The sequence below is a fragment of the Chionomys nivalis genome, chromosome 25, assembly GCF_950005125.1.
Source record: "Chionomys nivalis chromosome 25, mChiNiv1.1, whole genome shotgun sequence".
NCBI lineage: Eukaryota > Metazoa > Chordata > Mammalia > Rodentia > Cricetidae > Chionomys > Chionomys nivalis.
The window spans coordinates 20926361-20943463 of NC_080110.1; the positions used below are offsets into that span (position 1 = coordinate 20926361).

The 17103-nt window shown below is 40.4% G+C and overlaps 1 protein-coding gene across 5 annotated transcripts in view; it reads right to left on the reverse strand.

Moving 5' to 3' along the window:
* Nav3 (neuron navigator 3) overlaps window positions 1-17103 on the reverse strand; it is a 686168-nt gene that overhangs the window by 118113 nt on the left and 550952 nt on the right. For all 5 annotated transcript variants that reach the window (XM_057757535.1, XM_057757536.1, XM_057757534.1 and 2 more), the window contains 2 exons: window positions 6502-6610; window positions 5511-5894 (listed from right to left, as the gene is read on the reverse strand). In XM_057757535.1, coding sequence (XP_057613518.1) covers window positions 5511-5894; window positions 6502-6610 — 493 coding nt within the window. The remainder of the gene's footprint in view (window positions 1-5510; window positions 5895-6501; window positions 6611-17103) is intronic.

Sequence of the window (17103 nt, forward strand, 5' to 3'; positions counted from 1 at the left end):
CAAAATGGATTGAGGACTTTAATTTAGAACATAAATATGGGCCCAATGATGGCTCACTTGGGAAAACTGCTTGCTTCTAAACTTGAAAAGCTGGTATCCAACATGGCAGGAGAAAAAGCTATCTGTCCTCTGAGCTCCACACTACTACATATACCAAGGTAGTAGACATAAACCCACAGGTACATACACACACACACACACACACATACTCATGTGCATACACACAAACACATATAGACACAGGCACACAGACACATGTGAACACACACAAAGCCATATACACACCACACAAACACACACACATACAGACAGACACACATACGCATCACACAAACACACACTAAGTGAATAAATGTAAAACCTTAAAGGTTGAAACTGCTAGAGTAGAAAATAAAGAAAGCCTTCAAATTACAGGGATAGGCAAAAATTTTCTTAAGTGGACTCCAGTAGCACAGGGATTAACCACAAGAACTGACCAAAAAAAAGTGGTGTGGGAAGAATAATTGAATACACGAGACATGAAAATAGAATGAATTGTACACCTGCAATGGGGTAGGCAGAAAGGGAGAGATAACGTGCGGGTGGGTGCAGAAGGGAACCAACCAAACCTAAATATGTGCAAAAATGTCATGAGAAAACTAGATTCTTTGCCTGCTAATTAAAATAATTAATCTTCAAAAAGAAATTGTTTATGGCATTATTGTGTGTGGTAAACATATGTAGCTTAGTTGTTTGTTTGTTTCTAGACATGATCTCATCCTGCATTCCCACCTAACCTAGAACTCTATAATCCAGAGTAACCTCTATCTCCTGGCAATCCTTCTGCCTTAGTTTCATGAGCGTTAAGTTTATAGGCACAACCCCTAGCCTTTTGTTACTTTTAAAACCTCGAGGTTTGTTCCTACCACTTTTACTTTTATTGGTATACTGTTGAACTTGATGCTCTATCTATAGTTCTGCAAGGTACTAGCTGTGTGGGCTCTGAAAGAATTCCAATTATATATGACAACTGCTTAAACTGTAAAATGGAAATGAAAGCAATAATAATCTTACTTCTGGTTACATTGAGATAGCAATGATAAAAATCACATGGGGTATATAAATATCCCAAAAAGAAATTGTTTATGGCATTATTATCTAGGTTAAATAGATGTATGTGTATATGTATTTTGTATGCATATATATGATATATCTGAATATCTATATGATGTATACGTGTATGTATATATTTGTGTGTATATATATATATATGTATGCAAGTATATATACATTTGTGTGTGTGGTCTGTAGGTGGTGAAGAGCATTGCCTATCACAGAATAGCACTGTGTGCACAGTGACTGTTTGGCTGGTGTTTGTTCTATGAAAGTTTCCATGTTGACACAAAATGCCTGGTAACTTGAATATGAAACCAGAGTCAATGCTGGAAACTTGTTGAGTTCACGTGAAAGACACATTCAGGTTCTAGAGCCTTCCAGTTGCTGTGCCCATGTCAATCAGCCCACGTTATTAGGAGAACTGGGGGAGGAGCAAAGGGACTAAAGTATATTTCACTTCATATTTTCAGTTTCATCCTGTAGAATTCTTCATTTCTTTCATGTTTGGGTCAAATGACTCAAATGGAATTTTAACATTTGGTCACCTGTTCAGAACTGTTTCTCACTGTGATATCTAAAGATAATGTCAATTTCTACTCAATTAAAACATGTAAATTTTCTCCCAGATTTTCTTTTGTGGCTTCATAAATGTATTTTTCCAACTCATTATAAGAGTTCTTCCTCTCACTAATTCCTAATTACTGACAGCTTTGCATTCCCGAGTGTGTGAAGTAATTTCAAAAGGAGAAGTGTGAGATAAGGAAGCCTCTGCATGCTTCAAGCAATTTTGAATTCTGAGAATACCAACTAAGTAATTTTATCATTCCTATCCAGAGTACATGGAAAATGCAACTCCATTCTCATTTGCAATGACCTTGTAAACAAAGTCTGTTTGTTTGTTTCCCGACCGCCCAGACCCAAATAATCACACAGAAACTATATTAATTACAACACTGTTTGACTGATTTCTCACGTGTATTTCTAGCTAGCTCCTACATCTTAAATTAACCAATTTCTATTATTTTATATTTTACCACAAGGCTTGTGGTTTGTTACTTCTTGCTTCTTGGGCAGCTACATAGTGTCTCCTTGACTTCCCCTACTCTCTCTCTCTCTCTCTCTCTCTCTCTCTCTCTCTTTCTCTCTCTCGCTCTATCTCTTCCAGCCATAGGCCAAAGCAGCTTTATTCATTAACCAATAAAAGCAACATAAATACAGAAGGACCTCCTACATCAGACCTCATGGCATTCCTTGTGCTATCACAGAAAAGCTAAATAAAGCATTTCTTTAAATATTTAAACAATAACAGCCTGTTAAGCTTTTTGTTCCTTTAATCCGTAAACCATGCTTTTAAAATTGTGAAGAGCAAGCAAGTCTGTGATTCATTTTATTTTTAAATAAGGTGTAGCCATAGCTTTCACATCAAATTAAAACATTCTTGGACCACCTCTGATCTCATGTCCTCCACATTCCAATTCAACACTCAGATATCAACAGTGGCTTACTACATACTCTGGAAAGTGGTTTTCCACGCATTGTTCTCCAATCAGCCTCTAGCTGAGACCAGCCTCCTTTCCTGCAGAGAACAGAACTCTGCTGTATTTTAAAAGTCAGTCTCTATGTACGCTATGTCACAAAAGAAGTTTCAAACTCTAATTATAATATAATTATGTATTATGTTATAATATATCATAAGAAAATGATTCTTCTAATCATAGGCAAGAGAAAAACAATATCTTCCAGTGAAATTTGATACAACTTTCATTCATAAAACATGTAGATCACTGATGCACATATAATAGACTTCCTATGAAAGACTGGTGGAGTCGAAATGAGAGACTAGAAGTCTGAATTGGGCTCCAAATGAAAAAGGAAACAAGTCAAGTAAGACAAAAGATCTGAAAACATTGCTTTCCCTCAGTAGGCAACTCAGAAGGGGTGACAGCCAGCTGTTAGCAAAACAGTTTCCTTGTTCTCTAAGGCACACAGCTGAGCCATGTTTCCTTGCCTCCTGCAGGTAGCTGTGGCCCTAAAGGTACTCTGGCTATGAGTCTAAGTGGAAAGGAAATGCAAAATTTCCAGAGCTGAGGAAGATAAATTATTCTCCCGCTGTGCTTTCTTCATCATCATTGCTGTTTGTCAATTTAATGGTAATGATCAGGGTGATATTGGAAACCCAATTAGATAAGAGCAGAATTATCAAAATTCTAATTCTCTAAATAATTTGGGCTGACATTCCTCACGTGATGATCAGAAACATCAGGGACAGAGCCCGCAAGATAACTCAGTGATAGCATTTGCTGCTGAAGCCTGAGAACCTGACTTGGGTTACCTGGACTCACTTTGGGGGCAGGAATAAACCTGATTCCTACGAGTTGTCCTCGGACATCTACATGTGTACCATCACATGTGTTAAAACACACACACACAGAGAGAGAGAGAGAGAGAGAGAGAGAGAGAGAGAGAGAGAGAGAGAGAGAGAGAATTAGTAAGTGAAATGTAATGAGAGAAAACACCTGGACCATTTGACACAAAACAGAAATGAGCTTCTTTGCCGCAGGCTTAAGATTTTTGAGACTTGTCAAAATAAAAATAAGTATTAGCTAGCATATTTAGAAGTCTGGAAAATAAAGGGTTTTTCTGTGGATTGGGACGTTTATAATAGCTATCATATGCAGAACTCGGGGGTATATGTGCATATATGTACATATGTAGATTTTTGTATAAATATACAAGCATACTGTAAGCTCATTAAAAAACCTGAGTGCTCAAAATTGTAATTGCAAGTACAAGCATAGGGTTTCCCATATTATATTTATTTTCTCTCTGCCTCTGTGTGTGTGTGGGTGTGTGCACATTTTATAGCATATGTATGGAAATCAGAACAGAATCTGTAGTATATTCTCTTCTCCAAGACACCAGGCATTGAAGTCCACCACAGTTTGGTGGAAGGTGCTTTAACCTGCTAAGCCTTCTCATCCGCCCAGGATTAGTTTTAATAGAAACGTCCTATTGATTCCAAAGCTCATCATCCTCTACCTAAACCAAGTTGTTCAAGGTGTTGCCCAAACACCTTAAGAATTTTAGAATCACAAACTATAATTTTTGGAATATAATAGGAAAAAGAAGAAAAGATCACACTATTTTAAAGTCTGAAAACATCGACAAAGAATAAATCAATCTATCTAAACGATCAACTCTGGTACTGTAGAGACAGCTCAAAGGATAAAGGCATCTGCTGTCAAACCCGATTTTAGATCCTAGGTCCCCACATGATGGGAGGACATAACCGACCACTGCCGAGTTGTCCTCTGAATTCCACATGTTCACCATTGCATACATGAGCCCTCACATATACACACAAAACAGAAACAAACAAAACGTAATCAAAACTTCAAAAACCCTTCCACTCTGAAATGATTCCCCCTGAAATTAAACTGGAAGCTCTTGATTGAACAATGCCACAAAGTACTTATTCCTCAGGGCAGTGCGAGCCACCCAGACCCAAACCAGAAATACAAGCAATTCATCACAACTCCTGTCTCCTTCTCCTACCCTAGGTAACTATAAAATCTGTTATTTAGGAACACATAAGACTATTTATTATTAAAGCTACTAAGGCCATATCTATTTTTCTAGACCAGGGGTTCCCAACCTTCCTAATGCTATGACCCATTAATACAGTTCCTCATGCTAGGGCCATTTCAAATATAAAATAATTTTCATTTCTACTTCATGACTGTAAGTTTGCTACTGTTATGAATCATAATGTAAATATGTTTTCCACTGGTCTCAGATAACCCCTGTGAAAGAGTTGATTGAACCCCATGGGGGTCGTGTCTTACAGGTTGAGAACCACTGCTCTAGATGAACAACAGAAAAACTTGATGGCTGATCAAAGGAATCTTTGAATTTTGAAGGCAAATGGATGGAGCTAGAAAACATTATTTTGAGTTAGGCAACCTAGACACAGAAAGACAATTATCACATGTACTCACTCATAAGTGGTGTTTAAACATAAAGCAAAAGAAAACCAGCCTAAAAACCACAATCCCAGAGAACTTAGACAACAATGAGGACACTAAGAGAGACTCACATAGATTTAATCTACATGAAAAGTAGAAAAAGGTAAGATCTCCTGAGTAAATTGGAAGCATGGGAACCTTGGAGGAGGGCTGAAGGGGGGAGGGGAGAGGCAGGGAGGGGAGCAGAGAGGAAAATGTAGAGCTCAATAAAAATATTAAAAGAGAAACCTTTAGTATTTTTGCTTTCTACAAAGGAGCAGAAGAGGCCCTGACACATCATAAATCATCTCAGAGTATTAATGACCTAGGTATCATCTATGTCCCCTTCACAGCTAACATATCCTCACGCACCCCTCCTGGACAATGTTTGGCATACTGAGGGCCACTTACCCACTGTTGATGTCATCAGCTCTCAGACTCTTCCCAAGGATGTCTCCGTCACTCATGTACCCACCAACATCCACTTCAGAAGACACGTCCAGGTCACTGCTTGCTTTCTCACTCATGTCTATTTGTGACATGTTTCCCAGACGAGAGACAGCAGCTCGGCGGAGAGGTGTTGTATACATGAACCTGGAGGGGTCCGTGTGGATGAACCGGCTGGTACCGCTTCGAGGGTATCCAGCACCCATGGAGGGGGCATCCCCAGCCTGAAGACGAGGACATGCCTGACCCAGTCTCCAGGTCATGGGAGTAGGTCGGCTTGTCAGGTTGGGGATGGTCCTTCCATTTACTTCAGTTGTCACGGTAGTATCAAATGTTGTCTCCAGGGTGCTGTCAAACAAAGAAAAGGGAAAAAAAAGGAAGAGATAACTACACTTTGGTTCACTAAGGCCAAGATGCAAGATGACAGGAAAGGCTAGAGTTGAGTGACTCTGGCTAGAAGCTCATTGCTTTTATGAATGTGAACGGTGCACGGGTTCATTTTAGGAAGTCACACTGAAAGTGATTGCTTTCGAAAGAGAGGCTGCCAGTACCTTTTAGACTAACCAAGTACTGTTTCACTCTTGAAAAGTAAAATGCAGAAATTCAGCTATCTTAAGATACTCAGACCCATGCAAGAATTCCCTGTGGGCATGCTTGTGTGGATCCCTGGCAGCCCTCTTCTAGAGGTCTGGAAGACATGACAAAGTCTCACTAGAAACAGCTGTGGTTGACTAGCTAAATTCAGTCTAACAACAAAGTTCTTTTGGAGACAAGATAAAGAGAAGAATAAAGTACCTGACATCTCTCGGCTGAAGGATTAACGAAAATAACCACCATGTACTAACTGAGGAAGAAAACAGTAAACAACACCAATATTTTCTCTGCATCCTAAGAGGAATCACTTGTTGCATTAGTTTTTCCTTATCCCTCCAAAGATAGGTAGAACTTCTAGTACCTGTGACTTATCTGGGTCCCACGAAGACTGGACATGGTCTCTTCTAAGTTCTGTCTCAGGTCCGCTATGTTCTTGACTGTGCGCATTCTTCTTGTTTCAGGGTCTTCACCTGGAAATGAGCGTAAGAAATTCACTGTTGATGGCATGGTCTGTGCAAGGACAGATGTTTACACAGATGAGCAATATAAGCCCCTCTACTTTAAAACAAAAAGACAGGTAGAAAATTCCAGATAACTCATCATCTAAAAATTGTAATTCATTTTTACAACCACAACATATTTAGTATCACAAATAAAAATTCTGAAGTTTTAAATCTACAATAATACTCATAAGTCTATGATCATAGTCATTACAACATTTTAGACAACTGGAAATGCAGTATACAGTACTTCCAGCCGCTGGAGTGAATTTTAAAGTTTAAAATTATTTGGGCATTCTGATTTTAACAATTACCTTCTTTCTTTCTTTCTTTCTTTCTTTCTTTCTTTCTTTCTTTCTTTCTTTCTTTCTTTCTTTCTTTCTTTTTCCAATAGGGTTTTTCTGTAGCTTTGGAGCCTGTCCTGGAACTAGCTCTTGTAGACCAGGCTGACCTTGAATTCACAAAGATCCACCTGTCTCTGCCTCCATAGTGCTGGGATTAAAGGTTTGAGCCACCACTGCCTGGCAATTACCCTTTTTCAAGCACATCTGGAGTAGCTGAGATGCACTTCCTTACCTAGCATTATACATGGACAGTAAAGGATGCTGACACACCTTTTCTCACAGAAACTTCTGTGTTTGTCTTATTAGACTAAAGGAACAAGATTCACAACACTTATTTTTAGTTACCTCTATATTTTGCTTAGGAAACTAAAATGCCCACATGGAGACATCACAGTTCAAGCACAGCCGAAAGTATCCAAACCCAAACACATCTTTCTAATCCGCATGGAACAAGAAGTTCTGATCATGTGGTAACCACAGGCGATCCACACGAACACCCATCTTTTGGGTGCAGAAGAGTCATTAAACAATGTTTATGGTCACAAATTGGCAGAGGAGGGATAATGGGTATACTACAGAGGCAGAACAAGTTTGTACTCCCACCAGTAGTAGGTGAGTGCTCCCCTTTCCCCACATCCCTACTAGCATGAGCTGTCATTTGTCTAATTAATATGAGCCATTCTTATGGGTTTAAGAATGAAATACAAAAGTAGTTTTGATTTGCATTTTTTTCATGACTAAGGAGCAGTGTTGGATGGGTGGGGCGAGTTTTGGGGAAATCTGGGAGGAGATAGGAGAGGGAAGACAGTGATCAGAATATATTATGTAAATTTTCAATTTAATGAAAGAGAGAGATAAGGAAAGGAGAGAGAAGGAAGAAAAGAACTAGAATGAATGGACTAATAGGGAAAAGTAAGCTGGGAGGAGCAACAAATGGGAGAGTATAGAAAGAGAATCAAAAGAAAGTGGAGAGAAGAGAATTACATTATGAAAATCATCATGCAGAAAAGTCAAAATGTGCCGGGCGGTGGTGGCGCACGCCTTTAATCCCAGCACTTGGGAGGCAGAGGCAGGCGGATCTCTGTGAGTTCGAGATCAGCCTGGTCTACAAGAGCTAGTTCCAGGACAGGCTCCAAAACCACAGAGAAACCCTGTCTCGAAAAACCAAAAAAAAAAAAAAAGTCAAAATGCATCACACATACATACACACACACACACACACACACACACACACATTCTGTTTTAACATTCTAGGTACCAATTCATTTTACTAATATACTTCCTTAGGATTCAGACCAAATTCAAAAAAAAATGTACACATATAAATTCTGTCTCTTTAATTACAGTTGTAGAGTTGAGGCGGGGGAGGGGGGGCAGAAACCCATCTATGGAACTGACCTGCGACTCCCATGGGACAGGTACATGTCTTTCACCTTCATCCGCAACACTGGAAAACTCTCTACCTCTCTCCTCCCAACATTACTGGGGGTCTGATGATGAATATATTTTTGAGGAATGAACCACAACTATCTCTTGAAAGTTCTACTCGGTGGATCCAAAGACTCTGAGAGCAATTGAACAAACTTACACTATCCTGAGGCAGCCCTCAAATCATGAAAGACTACTGCTGTTTCCTCAGGCACACATTACCACTTTGTTCACGACCCCTCGGCCTGGTTGTCAGCCCACACAGCCCCTATTCTGCTGCCAGTGGGCAAACTTGTTGCCGCTCATTTACAAATGATTTGAACAGTTAAATTACAGCTAACAGCAGCATTATTATTCCAAATTGAGCTTATATTATATTGCTTCACCAAAAGAAACATACTTTAAGAAACAGAAAAAAAAGTAAGACAGGACTCATAAATGTAGCAAAAAAAAAATGTTCCCACATGAATATGAACTATGCAATCTCTGATCCCATAAATTAACATTCTCAGAAACTAGGACTGTTTCTAAGACCCAAGATGCCAACCATATCCTCTCTAGAAATGACATGCATGATCCCCGTTAATGTGATATAGTGTGATTGAGAAATGGCCACTGAGATATTCCCTTTTCTCTTCTAAATAATGTGCTACAACTTTGGGGAATTAAAAAAAGGGGGGAGGGGCTTGCAAAGAAAAATTTAAAGAGCGATGAAAGAATATAATTATAGCCAAAGGAAAGGCAGAAGCAGCAGACTGGGAGTAAAACAGTGAGGAAGTTTAGAGATGAAGAGACACTGGAGACTACAGGATGTGTGGCCGCCACCCGGGGGGAGCAGGTGCCAAGCACTGTCCCGAAACATGCTTGTGGGCTGTATCAGTACCTGCTACCCATCTCTGAGCCAATTGCAGTCAGGGTGCATCCTAACCACTTGTCAGATAGTCCAGTATTGGAACGGATATTTAAGTTATTGCCCATATGTTTTAGTAATAATTTTAAGACCTATTACTGTCACAGGTTGCTTCTCTGAATGCTTTCCCTATCTCTATACTTTCGGTAGTCCAAAAGGAGTGTTTGATTCATGGATCCTTCCCGGTGAATTTTGGGCTTGTTTATGTGTTTCTCTCAAGTATCAGAACTGCCTTATTTCCCTTCCTCCCTCTTTTGATTTTATCCTAAAGAGATTCACACATGACACCATGCCACTCATGGCAATCAGACAGATGGATCTCTGCCCACTGACACTTACACATCTCTGCTGCCTCGTTCATTGCATGAAGGATACCAAGCAAAGCAAAATGCATTGCTTAAATATTTCAGTGGCCCATGAAAGGCAAGATAAAAAACTAAGTGTGTTTATAATTCCCCGAGGAGCGGTTGCACAGTCTGGAATGCCCTTCAAAGTGATATTCAAATGTAGGGGAGTGGAAAGGCCCAATAATAGGATGCATGCATCAAACTGTTTAGCAAATAAAGTTATAAGAACAATACAGATTCAAAATTTACTTAAGCACTAAAGTGCTTCATTTCTTCCCATTGACTTAATCTCAAACCCAACTATTATTCCCAAGGGGGTCTTCTCGTCTTTGCCAATCACTGTGGCAGGGACTTCCATGCATTTTTTAAGATGATATATTCTCTAATCTACTTGAATCCTCAACCTGGCACAAAATGCTCTCCAACAGCTTCCAGGACAGCAGGCTCAATGTAATGCAAAACCGAGCATTTAATTTGGGTGGTGTGCCCTTGCTGTGCATGATACATATTATAATTAACATTGTCACACTACCATCTTTTTAATGGAAATCAACTGGTATATGTGTGAAATCTGATTTTATATAGCTAGATCCTTCACAGAATTCGTTCTGTATACATTGTTATTGAAATGCTATCTATTTTTTGAAAAGTAACCCTATCTTTGTGAGTGACCCCACCCATTATTTTTAGATTAAAAACTTCAAACTTATCTTTATAATGTTGACATTTAGTAGGTTAAAAATATGGTTGGTGGTCACAGAGTGGCATTTAAAATAATGTCCTACACATTTCAAGCACAGATCCTTGCCAATTCTAATTTATTAGGATACTCAATAGTAAAAAGTTGAACTCATGAAACCTTGGCCATAGCTAACTTACAAGAGGCCATTTTGAGTCAGAGGCAGAACCTTATCAAGAAAGCAGCAGAAATTTTATAAATTTCAAACAACACAATCTAGGGAATTTCCTTGTCGCACCTGATATGGAAATAGGATTCTTCACATCAGAACTGTATGAATGTGAACCTCCCTCCTTGCTTGCATTTTTGTGTGCTGGCACCAGTGGGTGGGAGGGGCAACCCTTATGGAGAATAAGCACATGAATGTGATTAGCAAGATCTCAGTTCAAAAATGCAGCATGGCTTAGATACTTCTATTAGGAGCCTGTTCCATGACAGCAATGATCCGGGTTATTTATGCATAACAAGCAAGATTTCATATTTATATCCAACCACATCTTGCAATCATTTAACACAGCAACCCCCAAATACTGCCTGGGGATTGCACTCTGCTCACATCATTGAAAATACTAACATGAAAGGTACTTAGAACAAGATGAATGCTACAATTTTACAAGCCAAAGAGGAATATTGTTTGATTCTACAGTTCCAGAGGATCAAAAAGAGATCGGAAAAGAGAGCAAAAGACACGAGGACTGAGACTTCCTCTGGTCTTTGTACTATGCAGAGCTTTCTTTATGAGAAACAGCCCATCACCCAAACCATACAATAATGTAGAAATACACCTCTGGCATCAGAGTCCTAGGAGGATTTAGAGCCAGAAATTACTATTCTCCAAACAGTGGAATCATTACTCTTTTGAAGCCAAACTGACATGAAAAATTGAGCCATATTTTGCCTCAGCCGTCTCTCTAAACTTTCCCATTCCAAATCTGTTCCCTAAAACATGACAGGCAACCTCATTAAACACCTTATCATAGGACATTCACAATGAGAATAAAAGCAAACCTGCACGTAGCACCATCTGTGTGTGGGAAACAAAGAGATCACTGGCAGGGGTAGTTCTTTTCAACTTACAGGACACCATAGGAAGTCCTTTCTGCAAATCTGCACTGACAGAAACTATGATGTGCTCTGTGGCTTCATATTTAGGGAGTTCTGAGGAGACTACATGATGAAAATATATGTCCGTGGGAAACCGGATGTAGAGATATTAGATATGGGCATTTCTTTAGGTACCCTTGTAAGGTAAGTGACAAGGGTGGCATTTCAAGTTTCACCACAAAACCCTTCACATCTAGTTTAAGGGAATGTTACTGAATGTTGATGCATTAAAGGTGCCCAGTTTGTAAAGTATGAAACAGTTAATAGTCAATCCCCTGGTTTAGTTGTGACATCCATATACAGGAGCAGCTCTTCCCAGACACAAGAGGAAAGAAAGGAAGGAAGAAAGGAAGGAAGGAAGCAAGGGAAGGAGGGAGGGAGGGAGGGAAGGAAAAAGGAAGGAGGGAAGGAGGGAGGGAGGGAGGGAGGGAGGGAGGGAGGGAGGGAGGGAGGGAGGGAAGGAGGGAGGAAACCAAGGCAGGGCTAGAGAGCTCAAGCCTCTGCTTTCAGAGTGCTTGAAACATCAAAGAAGGAAAATTATCTATTTAGGTAACTCCAAAGCAGCAAACAAAAGCATACAGAAAATTAACCCAGAAGACCCTTCCATCTTCATTACACATGTAAGATAAGGTCACCTTGAGAGAAGTCAAACAAGACTCCGTGAATGACTAAGTGGATAGCATGCTGACCTTTAGGACACCCTAGACTCCCTGTCAGCGATAACCTCAAGTGAGACTATTTACTTTTCCCGGTTAAATTTCAAAACAGGTACTCACAGTTCCGTTTTACAAGGAGAATCATTTCAAGAAAGAAGAAAAATCAAAATTCGGAGCACATATATTTCATAAGGAATTAGTCTAGAAAAATGGAAGACTCCCAGGAATCCGTCCTCAGCAACCTGGACTCACCTAGTAAGTTAGTGTAAAGTGCCTGCTCCAGGTCACCCAGCATAGTAAGGATCACATCCTCATCCAGGTGAGCGGTCCCTTCCCGCAGGCAGCTTTCTCCCTCCTCAGCCGCCCAACTTCGGCTTATGCTGCTTGGCTTGGAGGACCCATTTTCATCTTCGGACCTGCTGTCTTCATCACTGTCCCCTTCCAACCCTCTCCTTGCGGCCCAGTCCTCCAAGTCATCAGCACAGGACTGACTGCCTCCTGCAGGCAAGAGGCTCCAGGCTCCTGAGCTGCTGCCATGGTACAGCGACTGCACGGACCTAGAGAGAAACCTGGAGAGTGAGCCTCTCTCTGCATAGCTGGCTTCTCTCTGGCTAGCCTTGGCAGCGTTTCCAAACCAGTTGGAAATGCGCACAGTGGGTCTCCTCTCTCCCTCACTGGTCAGGGAAAGGTTGGTCAGAGACTTCTGTTTCTGAAGGCAAGCTCCCTTTCTCTTGACTTCTTTACCCCGGAACACAGAGAGCTCCGCTGACTGCTGCATGATCCTCCAGCTTTTCTCTCTTCACTCGGACTTCATATTGTCTTTTGCCGCTACAATTGTAACTGTCCTCCACCCCGTTTTTTGGGGTTTTAATTAGCACGTGCACTTCAACAAAAGCTCAGGCTCAGACATTCACAGGAGATTGCCGAGACGGGGTAGACACAATCATTTTCCCACAGCTGAGCGTGCCACATCGCTTCACTGATCGGCAGTACTTACAAACATTTTGCGTAAATATGTCTTAAGCAGAAAAAAGAGTTCACGGAAAGACTCTGCTCCAGCTGAAAAGTAGCGCAGAAGCCAACTACGTTTTCCCGTCTTCATCCAATCGTGTGTCTCAGCAGGATGGTGCGTCCACATTTCCCTCTAATGCTTCTGTGTTCCGAAACGCAAGGTGGTGAAGCAGCGCTGGATGTCTCTCGGTCCCGCCCCACACCCCTGCTTCTCACTAGCCCTTCCCTAATCCAGGTCTGCAAGCCTATAATGAGCTGACACAGTGCAGTAAGTACGGCTTCCGCAGCAGAGCCCAGGGACAGCAGAAACGAAGCTCCGGAGCCCAGCCCTGTTTGAGCCTCTGTCGTATTTTAGTATTCCACCTGCATCCTCAGATCTATGGTTCTCCCTTGCTGCTGCAGTGGATGCTGGTGGCTGCCATGGCAGCAAACACCCTGCTAAATTAAAACAGAGGCACGGCAGCAGCTGGCCAAGCGAGAATGCCACAGGTTTCCGAGCCAAGCCCAAGCTAGAGGCTATAGGAGGATCCTCTGCAATTCTAAAAGACTCTCAGCCTCTCAGCCACCCAGCCACCCACACGGGAGCACACATGCTCTCACATACACTCTTGCACAGCGCGCTCTTCCTGATTCCGAGAGAGACAGGCTAATTCTCTATAGCTGCAGGCAGCTGAAGCAGGCGGATCTGCCTTCTGAATGTCGGGATCCGTGCTGTAAAAGCACAAATCAAACTCAAGCGCTTTGCAAAGGACCTAAAAATTGGAGCCCGAATCCCTCTCCCCTCTGGCAGGTAATGTTTTGAAGGGAAAGCTCTCATCCTGCCTTTTAAAATCTTGAGATAATGCTTAAGAACAAGTTTAACATCTTAAGATAATGAATAAAATTCTAACGTGATAATGAAAATCGAGATTCTTCCTTATTTCCTTCAAAAACATAGCGGAAACAGCAACAACAACAAAAATTTAGTCAAAGCATTGTTACTCACAGCACAGATCAAAAAAGTTTATAGCCCAGTGCAGACATAATAGGGTGTGAAGTAAAATACACAAAGTACATTATTGTTATATACCAAGCAGTATCTTAAGTCAACCCATAAGCCTAGCACAGTATAATTCCTAATTTTACATATATTGATGAATACAGAAAACTTAAAATATAAGTATCTTATTTTTTATCTCATATTGTGTGTGTATATATACCATACTATTAGGATGCAATCCTGATTTTTAGGAAAATTTATTTTTGAGAATATCTGGTCTATCAGAAATCACGCATAACGCGGACGGTGAAGAAGGGTATTAAAGAACAAAATTTCTAAAGAATTTTATGTTCCCAAATATCACAGACTAAAAGGGGAACAGGGAAAATAATTCATAAAGATAGTCACTGTGTCAGTCAAATTGCATGTTAAGTCTTGATTGTCTTTGGAGATAGCAAGTAACATGAGCTCTGAGTTCCCATTTTCACTTATAAACCTCGGTGGGGAGAAATGTCTTCTTCACTAGCTAGATAAAACAGCACAGTAATATGCCATGCTTATTCTGTTTCACATGATGACAACGTTCCCAGGAAAGGTAATGCTCGCTCGTGGTCTCACTCGGTGCAGACCTTACTTCAGTCCACGTTACCAGTATGCATGATTAGATATAAAGAACCAACTGCTACCAAAATGATAGGCTCAACAAGCAGTCAGCTGTGGATTCTGATTCTCAATCCTTACACCTTAAAAACTGTGTGCATGCAATATATGTTTAAATAAAACTAATGCACATAAATGATCTCTGAAATAGATCACTTAGGCTTCAAAAACAACTTATTTTTCAAAAAACCACGTGTGTCTCCAGACGACCAGAACACAATGCTGTTCTTAAGACGCAAACATTCCATTTCTGTGCTCCATGTAACACATACATTGCTTGACATATGGTAATGTACCCTTAGGCCTCGCTGATTCACAACATGGGGAACCCTAACACTTTATAGGTCAAAGAATTGAACTTCTGCGTGTATACATGAAAGCGGTAATTAACCCTTCCCTTTCAAAAGGGTGTTTATATGCCAATCACCTTAAACAGTGGTTTTCCAGTTTTTGCTAAGAACCATTAGGAGGACTCATTAAAGTCCCATTTGCAAGGCACCGGGCCCACAACTCTTCATTTAGTAGGTCTGAGAAGGTCATGACATTGCTTTTCTAATATTTTCCCCTGCTTTTGTGAACCGTGCGGCTGAGGTTAGTGGTTTCTAACGGAAGATGACTTTTGTTCCCTAGGAGACATTTGTGGTTCCAATGGGAGAGGGTAACATCTGAGGGTCAACGATGTTGTTAAACATCTTACACTCACAGGTTCAGAGCCCACGGAAAGGAATTATGCCCCCTCTAATGTCAGTGGTGTCAAGGTTAAGAAGCATGACTCAAAGTGCTTTTCAAACTAACATTTCTCTTTCCAGACACTAATATGCAGCCTGTACCGGTTAACAGCTCCTGCTTAGGTATATTTTTTTCTCAGACCCACGGCAAGACCACCGTCTGGCACATATTGATCTTATGACAGAGAACAGAGATGAGCACTCTCAACAGTGGATCTCACAGTTTCTGTTCAAGAGTGGACTCCTGTCATTTTTCTACTTGCATGTTCCATCATAATTTTCCTGGCCCAGAGATACAGCACTCTCCTCACAGGGTGAAGACAGCAAAAGTGGGCTAAAGTCATTGAAATCGAAGAAGGGAGAAACCACAGACAAACATCACCAATAATTTTGTTAACATATTCCAACAAAGGAAACACCAAATGGGGGTTGCCATATTTTGTATTTATTTAAAGGTTTTACAACAAGCTTGTAATTTCAGTAGTTTTGCCCATGGAACTACTAGATGTAAATTTACCCTGACAACTCTAGGGAGCCCACTTACATCACGATAGGCATCCATCCCTGCTTTGTTGAGTGTGCATAACACAAGGCTATTTTTATTTATGTGGACTTACACAGAGAAATGCGTGTTATACACGGTGGAGGAAAAGCTTCCACACAAAGAGAATTAAAAAAAAACTACAGAAATTTTATCAATATATAAAATAAAATATTTCCACTGTAACGTCCTGAAAAAGAAAGCTCTCAGGTCTTTTGTGAGCACTGCCTTTTCTATTTGGCTATTTGAGTAGAATATGTAAGCTGATTTGAATCACCCGAGCTTGATCTTCTCAGACTCCACAAACATTCAAGAAATGGGAAATTCTGGTGATCATTTGCAAAAGCCTTAAATGCTATATATTCCCTATTCTTTAATGCAGAGTGTGTAAAACCACTGTCTTTGGTTAAACCTATATGCTTGATTCTAAAATAATTCCCTGAAATCATCTACTTATTTCAATATTACTTCTTAGAAATCAGCATAGTATTTTTTTAATATTTAAATATATGTTCCAGTTAAAAGGTTAAAAACTGCATTGAACAAATGTACACAGAGTAGATACACACGGGAGCAGAGAGCCTTAGGCAAAATGGAGAAAAAAATAAAGGCCAATGTGATCTTAAGTAGGAAGCACAATCTGAAAGCATTTTACAATGGAATGAACATTTAATCTCAATTACAGCTGATCTCTTGGCACTTAAAAGAAATGGCCTCAGAGAAGAAATTCTCCCTGTCAAGGAGGGTAAAAATACAAACAAAGCTAACGCAATGAATGTACATGATAAATTCACCCAGAAATGTAATATCAAGATGGTGACATGAATCCTAGAGGAAGGTGCTTTGGGCACTAAGCAGATTTACTCATTGCTGTGGGTTGCACAGTGCATAGTAATGCATAGAACCCACCACTATCAGATCCGGGAAAGGCATGGAGCTTTCTCCAGAAGAATAAGATGAGCAAAGGAAATCTGTGTGCTGGTCTCACAATGTTGGAGAATATTAAAAAGTCACAA